This window comes from Neomonachus schauinslandi, chromosome 7 (assembly GCF_002201575.2).
Source record: "Neomonachus schauinslandi chromosome 7, ASM220157v2, whole genome shotgun sequence".
NCBI classification, from domain to species: Eukaryota; Metazoa; Chordata; class Mammalia; order Carnivora; family Phocidae; genus Neomonachus; species Neomonachus schauinslandi.
The window spans coordinates 142,867,838-142,877,315 of NC_058409.1; the positions used below are offsets into that span (position 1 = coordinate 142,867,838).

General features: G+C 42.4%; 1 protein-coding gene across 3 annotated transcripts in view; it reads right to left on the reverse strand.

Moving 5' to 3' along the window:
* The window catches only part of MARCHF6 (membrane associated ring-CH-type finger 6), a 75,908-nt gene extending 69,042 nt beyond the window's left edge, over nucleotides 1-6,866 (reverse strand). For all 3 annotated transcript variants that reach the window (XM_044917185.1, XM_021702545.1, XM_021702544.1), the window contains exon 1: nucleotides 6,628-6,866. In XM_044917185.1, coding sequence (XP_044773120.1) covers nucleotides 6,628-6,646 — 19 coding nt within the window. In that variant the 5' untranslated portion in view covers nucleotides 6,647-6,866. The remainder of the gene's footprint in view (nucleotides 1-6,627) is intronic.
* Nucleotides 6,867-9,478: the final 2,612 nt, after the last annotated feature.

A 9,478-nucleotide genomic window follows, 5' to 3' on the forward strand; every position in this document is an offset into this window, starting at 1 on the left:
CAAAAAGAAACCTTGTAACTATTAACAGTCATTCCCCATTCTTTCTCTTTACATAGATTTGCCTATTTGAGCCATAATTTGGATCACATAAAATGTGGTGTTTCATGACCAGTTTCTTTCACTTAGCACAATGTTTATGAGGTTCAACCAAGTTATTATACATACCAGTATTTCATTCCTTTGTATTGCCAAATAATATTCCATTTTATAGGTATGTTACATTTTCTTATCCATTCATCAGTTGATACACAATGGGGTGTGAAGATATATTTTGAATTCTCCTAGGTATATACCTAGGAGTGGAAATGCTGGGTCATATGGCAACTTTGTAACACTATATCTTACATTCTCACTAGCAATGAATGAAGGTTCCAATTTCTCCACATCCTTCTCCACTGAATATCTGTCCCTTTTGATTATAGTCATCCTAGTGGGTGTGAATTATTTCACTGTGGTTTTGATTTGCATTTACCTAATGACTAGTGATGCTCAGCATCTTTTCATATGCTTATTAGCCATATGCATATATTCTCTGGTCAAGTGTCCAAATCTTCGGGCCTCTCTTAAACTGTGTCATTCGTTTTCTTACTGAGTGGAGTGTTTTATATACTCCAATAAGTCCTTTATCAGATATACATTTTGCAAACATTTTCTGTGGCCTGTCTTCATTCTCTTAACAGTGTCTTTCAAAGAGAAGTTGTGAATTTTGATGCCATCCAATTTATCAGTTTCTTCTTTTACAGATCATGCTTTTAATGTTGTATCTAAGAAATCTTAGCCTAACCCAAGATCACAAAGGTTTTCTCCTATATTTTCTTCTAAAAGTTTCGTAGTTAGCTTTTTCATTTAGGTCTAACATCCCTCAGAGTTAATTTTGGTATATGGTGAAAGGTATGGCTCGAAGTTCATTTTTTGCCTATGAAGAGTCAATTAATTATTCCAGCACCATTTGTTGAAAAACTATACTTTCTCCACCGAACTGCTGTTGTATCTACGTCAAAAATCAATTGTCCACATGTGTATGAGTCTATTTCTGGACTATCCTGAGCCATCAAACCAATGGATTTTAACTTAAGTTGATTTAATTTTTAAAAGGTGAGGTATATGCTTTCAGATATAATACCGCTTAAAGAAACTACCACTTGCCGAACTTTGGCATAGTATCAAAGGACATCAAAAATTACCTGAAAGTACCCCTCCCTTTTTCAAATTGTCTGTGTGAAGTCCAATCTTCTTCATACACTTTAACCAAAACATATGGCAAGAGTAACTGCAGGGGCAGAGATGTGAATCTGTCTTCTAACAATTCAGACAAAAAAGATTTGCAAAAAATTGAAACAATGCTACTTTTCTCACTGAAGTTTGTGTCTTGGAAAATACATTTATCATAAAGTTATTTTTGTTAACACGTACTGCATTTAAAGTTCTGTTTTTGGGCACCTGGGAGGCTCAGTTGGTTAAGCATCTGCCTTTCAGCTCCTGTCATTATCCCAGGGGAGTCCCGCATGGGATTCCCTGCTCAGCGGGGAGTCTGCTTCTCCTTCTGCCCCCCCTCCCCATCTCTCATGAATAATTAAAAAAAAAATAAAGTTGTTTTCATTTCTAATATAGCAAAAAGGTATCCTCCACATAAACAAAAGTCCTATGGGTCTTCAGTATTTAAAAGTATAAAGGAATCCCCAGAGCAATGGTCTTCAAACTGGTCCATTTAATAAAAGTGCCTCTAAGGAACTCTGAAATGGCTAAGAATGGGGGAAATGAAATTCACAAAGGAAACATAGTTGACACAGGGCCTAAGTACAGAGCAGGTATTCAATATTTGATAAATGGAGAAGAAAAAAAAAGAGAAGGAATCTCCAAATCTTTTATCTCAAAAGTGCTATAATGTGCTATAATGTGAGATAAAATGCTTTTATCTCAAAAGTGCTTTACACTGAAAATGCTAAATCTAATTGTATGTAAATTTTATCTTATTAACCTTATTAACCTATCATTAAAAAATACACAAGTGGGGGTAGGGAAGAGAGAGAGAGAAAGATTATAATGAAGTTGTTACAAGAAATGAGCATACAGAAAATGTTTCAATGTCTTCCAAGCCTTCAAGAACTCACCATGTCTGTTATGCACTGAACTGTGTTGTTTCCACCAGCTCCACCAAAATTCACGTGTGAGTGTGTGTATGCGTGTGTGTGTATTTATTAGAGAAAGAGAGAAAAAGCACGAGAGCATAAGTGAGGGGAAATTTGGATTTAAGATTAAGTTAGTAAGGAAAAAGATATATTCAAGAAGACAGTGACAGAAGGGCAAGACAATGCCTCACCTCTGCTCAAAACCCTATCTCACAAAAGTAAAAGTAAAGTCTTACCTACTTGTTCCCCTTCTACACTCCCCCTGGCCCCATGATCTCCCTGACCTCATATTTTACTTCCTCTTTGCCCAACTCATTCACTCCACTGCAGCTACACTGGTCTCCTGGTTATTAAACATTCCCAGCATACCCCCGTCTTAAAGATTTCACACTGGCTATTGTCTCTGCCTAGAATGCTCTGCCCACAGAGTATGTCTAACTCCCTCTCTTACTTTGCTCCTTCTCAGTGAGGCCCTCCTTCATTGCCACATTTAAAACTGCAACGCCATCTTCCTATCCTGGCACTCCTATTCCCTACAGATTTACTGTTCTCCACAGCATTTATAAGTTATGCCATATAATTATTTTCTGTCTTCCCTTCCTCCCCTACCAAGCCAAAAGAATGTAAACCCAATGAAATAAGGGATTTTGTCTATTTTGTTTCCTGCCTAGCCCAAAAGCATAAAATAATGCCTGGCCTGTAACAGGTGCTCAGTAAGCATTTGCCAAATAAGTGCATGTCTGCTTGGTGGTCATAAGCATGCCAAAGCAGCGAAAGTTGATCCGTGGTGAGAAGAATGAAGCAGACATGTCTGAAAGCAGAGATGAAAGACCATGTGGTTCTAGAAAGATGATAACAAGCTATCTGGTTCTGACAACTTCCCATCCTTTTAACTCATTTCTTCCAAATCTACGTCACCTCAGGTTTTGCCATAGTAAATACAGAACGTGATCAACTGCAATACACTTCAACTCCCTACCTTCCCAGTGTGTCTCACAAAGCATAAAGAATAACTGCTTTGGCACTCCATAAAAAAATTACTGATGATATTTTGTATTACATTTTGCTAGAGTAAGGAATGACTTAGCAAAATTAAAAAAAAAAAGTCAGGTCTGTACCACTGGACTGAAATGAGAACACTCTACTATGGCAAAATGCATTTAATATCTTCATGAGGGTTTCATATATCAATACTTGCTTGCAACATCTATTCCAACAGTGTGGTGTTTTTTCTTTTAAAAAATGTATATCCTTGAGCAAAAGACAGATTTTTTTCCCTGAAACTGAAAAATCTCAGTGCACTGCAGGATCAGACTCCTAATCCATAAAACAAGGAAGCTGCATTTCTAAAGTATCTTCTGAAGTTCAAAGATTTGATGGTAGCAGTTTATACAACCTATCCACACTCATACAAACTACATAAAAAAACAATATTAATGATTCATTTATCCTGCGTAATGAGAATGGATTATAAACCTGTTGATTTTACAAAAATAAAATTTAACACACCAAACACTTTTTAGAGATCTTTAAAATCTAGCGAACACTTAATATGAAAGGCCAAAATCCATCTGGCAAATAATCAATTTTCTAACAGAATTCAATACTGTTTACTACAAATACAAAACATTCTGAGCATTATAATATCACATACAGTACCCTAGAGAAAAGCAAGACGCTATTTTTAAGAGTGGAAAGAGTTACACTCTACTTGTATCCTTGGTATTTTAACAACATTTTTAGTCTGTTGGCTCAGATTAACATATTAAAAAAAAGTAAACATTATCAGTGTTTTTAACAATAGGTGACAATTTTTTTTTTTTAAAGATTTTAGTTATTTATCTGACAGAGAGAGAAACACAGCGAGAGAGGGAACACAAGCAGAAGGAAAGGGAGAGGGAGAAGCAGGCTTCCCGCTGAGCTGGGAGCCCGATGCGGGGCTCAATCCCAGGACCACCGGATCATGGCAGAGGCTTAACGACTGAGCCACCCAGGCGCTCCAACAGGTGACAATTTTTAAAACTTAATTTTCTTTACATATTTTTGTAATTTTCTTTCATTTTTACTAAGTCTCCTACAAAAAAAAAAAACTGTTTCTTTTATAATCAGATAAAAAACCCAATTGCATTTTTTCAATTTAAGAAATAATCTGTAATAACTAATTTAGCAAACAGAGCAGTTGTTTCCAACCTGTTCTTCGCTATATCATGAAATCCTCTGTAATGCTCCCTTTCCTTCCAATGTTTTTTCAAGTTAAATTTAAATTTAATTTTGAAAATTTCCGAAGTCTTCTGATTTGGAATTTAGCAAAAGTGGGCATGAGAAGTATTAAAATTCACTTCCGTTTCATGACTAATAGTTTCACAAAACAAATGCCAAAAATGGTTCTGTCGAAATATGTAAATGATTCATCCTATAAAGGGAGCAACAAAAGTTAAGTTATTTTATCTATTTTAACCATAGTGTCTGACAGACCCGAGTCTGAATCTTACCTCTGACCTTGCTCCCTATATGACCTTAGGCAAGTCACTAACAATACCAACCCTCCGTTTCCTTTCCATAAAGAGTGGATATTGCCTACCTTAAAATGTTGAGAGAATTGAATGAGATGTGTATAAAGTGTTCAGCAAAATAAACGCCATATACACGAGCTCATAGTTATTTCAATAGGAAACAGTGTTCAAGTCAATAAATAAAAATCATTTATATCTTACCCTGATTATAATTTTACAAGGAAAAAATGTTCAAGCATTAGGAGTACATGGAAAACCTTTCTTTCATAATTCCATATAAAATCAGATTCTGCAATCCCTGAGTTTCCACTAACTACAGCACCGTAAATGTGGTGCACAATGAGTGCCCAGGCTCAAAGAATGGAATTTAATGTAATATGCCAGCACACATCGTGATAAATAAATACTTGCCTTATTTGAGTAAGTCATTAAAATGTGAATCCAAAATGACCTGAAATCTATGCAGATGGAAAAAAACAAAGTAATTCCTAACCTCTCAGCAGTTTCACTTTACCATTTTTTCCAAAGGAGTCTCCTGCAGCCACCAGCTTTCACTCCCTGTATATAACAAACACAACTGAGGCATAATGAAAGGAAAACTCTATTTGTAATCATAATATCTAGGTTCAAATCTCTTATTACTGTGTGAAACTTGGACAAGCTGTTAAAATAACTAAGCCTGAATTTCCACATCTGTAAAAGATACTACTACCTACCCACTCACTGGGGCTACTATGAAAGATCAAGTGTAAACGCATGTGAGTATGCTTTGTAAACGGTCACACACAAATGTCATTACAGCTGAGGTTCTTACCATCTAAGGAAAGACTTATTTAAAAAATGGTAAATTGACATCTACCAATTCATTACATATATAGACAATAGCAAACGTGTATTACTCACTATTGCACACCATGGCAGTATTCGATGATTTTCATCTAAAACCACCAAAACTGCAATCCATTAAGATTGAAAGACACATCCCCAACATAAAGTCACCCCAGGCGTAAGTGCATCTTCACTGATAACCAAACCATCAAGAGACAGGATTATTTATTTATTAATTTCCTCTACAGACTCACGAAATTATTTTGTAAATTCTAAAAAGATAAAAGCGCTTTAAAATAACCTACCTTCGGTGGATAAGCAAATGCATTTAAATACTCAAAAGATATTTATACCTTATGTATTCCGTTTACAAGGGTTAGCTTGTTCCAAAACAACCATATTCGAAACACACGCACTAACAAAACAAAGCACAGAAAACCGGGCTTACTGGTGTCAGGGATTCAACACAAAATAAACTACACCAAAACAAAAGAATTCTAAACAACCTCCCTCCTCCTAATAACCTCGTTGGACCTTACTCTTCCACGTTTAGTAAACAAATTATTTGGAAGCAGGGACGCAGAGGGCAAGGTTCTTAAATAGGGCTCAGTCCACTGCACTCAGCCGTGACCTGGCGGGGCATTTTTCGCGAAGTTTCAGAGTCAACAAAGAAGTTTTGTTGTCAGGGGGTAGGGCCTGTACAGCAGCAATGGGCGAAACGACAATAAGAAAGACAAAACCGGGTGGAGGAAGGGCGTGGGATACACCCCCATACTTCGAGCAGCGATCACAGCGTGTCCCCGGGCACTGAGGAGACCGAGCGGGCGGGGAGGCCACGCCGGCCCCGATCCCCGCGGCCCGAAGCCCCCTACCCCGGCGGGCCCCCGCCCTCCGTGCGCACGGGCGGGAAACGGCGGGGGGCGCCAAGGGGTCACCTTCCGCTCCCCCCCGCGGCCCGCCGCCCCTCGCGCTCAGCGCGGCGGACAAACGGCCTCAGGCGCCGGCCCCGCCGCTGTCACCGCGCGCCCCCGCCCCGAGGGGAGGCGCCCCCGCCGCGCCGCCAAGGGGGCCCGCCGCCTGCCTCGAGTTCCGCGGCCGCGGCGCGGGCCTGGCCCGAACCCAGGCGCCGGTGCAAGGGCGCGGGCGCCGCCGCTTACCTTCCTCGGCGGTGTCCATCTTGTCTGGGGGGGCGGCGGTGACGCAGCCGCGAAGCTCCCGCGGCCGGGGCCGGAGCCTTCCGGCCGGGGTGGAAAAGGAGGGAGGGGGAGGAGGGAGGAGGGAGCGGAGCCGGGCCCGGGCAGGTGCGCGAGCTCAGGTGCGAGAGAGGAAGCGAGAGGAAGGAGAGGGGGAGAGGGAGAGGGAGACAGGCTGACAGAAAGCGGACGTGAGAGGGGAGGGGGAGGGGCGGGGAGAGCGGAGCGGAGAGGCCTGGGCGGGGCGCCGGGCGGAAGGGGCGGGAGCGCCCCAACGACGCGCGCCGTCACTTCCGCCGCCGCCGGCCGCGCGGGCGGGGAGGGCTGAGGGCGGGAGGGGTAGCGAGCCTCCGGGCTCCGGTCTACCTCGGTCTTGTTGTGGGCGGCGGGGCGGAAACCTAAGCAGGAGCCGAGCTCTGGTGGCACCGAGGGTGGCGACAAAGGAGGCGCAGAGGCGGGGGTTAGAGCTGCGTGAGCAGGCGCCTGGCGGCGAGGCGGTGACCGCGGCGAGGGTTCCGGCCGCCGTGCACGGCAGAGGCCGGTCCCTGGGAGGCTTAGGGATTCTCTGGGTGAAAATACGGGCTCTGCGCCCCCTCCTCCCCGCCGCGACACGCTAGTGCTGCGTGTCTGGAGTGGGCCCAGGAATATGCATTTTTGTTCGGCGCCCGGATAGTTCTGGTGCACGTTTCGAGGAAGTACTGAAACATCTCTGAAATGTAAGAAGACGCACACTAACGTTGCCAAAATTCCTCCCAGGGAGACTTCTGCCTTTGGTTGGAAGGACTTCAATAAACCACTTAGGCCGAGGGTTGAAACATCCACCTCTAAGAGAAATCGGTTCAGAGGCGCAGGGCTTGATATACTGAATTATGATCGCCTACCTGGCCAGAGCTGATCTGCTTCGGCCTTAGAAGAGGCTGACCTCTGCCTCCGTCAGTAGTCCACCTTTCCTCACCATAAGCTTGCCTTTTTCTTTAAATAAAGATTTAGAAAATACGGTTTAGAAAGACCACCACCTTAGAAGCACCTGAGTAGAACCAAAGATGTATCTAAACCCCGCCCCCAAATATTTTAAACAATATGCAGATGAGTTGCAGAAAGATTCGAGAATGCTAGCAATCTCTTTTCCATCTGTGTGACTAAAGGAGTTGGAAAGACCCCTCCTCCAAGCCTCCTAAATCAGAATGAAATTTGGAATAAAAATAATGAAACTTTAGAGTCCAAAAAGAGAGCAGCCCTTGAAAACTAATGTCACTGATTGACTGATTTCACTCAATGTTACCCAACGCAGGAAGGCAAATTCTTCCTGACACGATAATGGAGACCCACTGATTTCAAGGGCTGAGCTTGAGAATTGATCACATTTAAGCTTTTACTTAAAAATGTTGATACTATCTCCCAAGAAATTGAATTTGAAGGAGACTCATTCCCCAACCCCCATCCCTCCCACCCAGCCCCAACATGGGTTCACATCCCTGTAAGGCCTGTGGTGGAGCACTTCTCCCTGAGCTCAGACCAGGGGCACAGTTTAGGACCACCAACCCCAGTCTCATGTTGTATGACAGGGGGAGGGATTCTGTGAGGCAGACTGAGATTTGCTAAGAAAGTACTGGTAATATTTCAGGGCAGGTATGTAAACAGCACAGCAGAGCTGGGGTAGGACTGGAGGGAAATGTGTGTATGTAGTGAGGTGGAGGGCTCACTCCTGTCTTTAAATGTCTTACTTAGTGATGCTCAAAAACATTACTTGTAGAATCGAGAACTGCCTCAATGTTTTCTCGTTTAGCCTTTGGAAGTTAAATATAAGAGTAATAAACCAATATTCATTGAGTCCCTGCTGTATGCCAAGCATTGGTCCTCGAAACAGCCTTTTAGGATACGTAAATCAGTCACGCTTTTCTTGGTCGCCAATGACAGGAACCCAACTAAACTTGTAGGCAATGTTGGAGGAATGTACTGTTGATCTGAACAAATTGTGATGGGGGTCGTGATCCAGTGGGCCTGAGGGACTCCTAGAATCAGAGTCCCTCTCTCTGCCTCCATCCTTAAATTCTGCTTCTCTCTGCATATGAGTTTTCCTGCTGTAGGGCCAGCTTCCTCCACGTGCCTGGAGAAAAGGCCACTGGTAGCTCTCAAGTTTCTATCTTCTGCCTCACCTTCAGATGGGCCGAGGGTGATGATCTATAGTGCCAAGTTAAAAATTCCCAGGGAAGGACAGGTATTGGTCCAGGTAGGTGCCCATCCCTGAACCAAATGATTGTGCTAAAGAGCTAAGATCACGGACTCTGCCACTGAACTACATTATTGAGGTGGAGAGAGGAACATTTCCCCTGAGAAAGGAGAGGACAAAATAATAGATGTGCATTATATTAGAATTACTGTTTTCAAATGAGAACACCAACATTATATAACAATATTTTCATCTGCCACACTTTATCCGAAGAAACCAATGTTAAAATGGGTACAGAATTTCAATCTGGAACAAATGTTATTTTGATCAAAAGAAACACTTAAAGGTATAGCATACACATGGTTCCAACCTCATTTGTGTGTGGGTGTCTACTGTGTCATGAGGATATTCTAGTCTAGTAATGCTGGGTTTCCATATAGCAATAAAATGAGCAAGAGGAGACATGTAGGAAAACAGAGTATAATATTTGGGGCACAAACTGTAACAATAACAATAATTAACCAAACTCCTTATTATGTCCGATGAACATCAATAGCCATTCTGTGTAGTAAGTATTATACCCATTTTACAGATGAGGAATCTGAGACTCACAGCTGATAAGTAACTAGCTCTTGGCCACATACG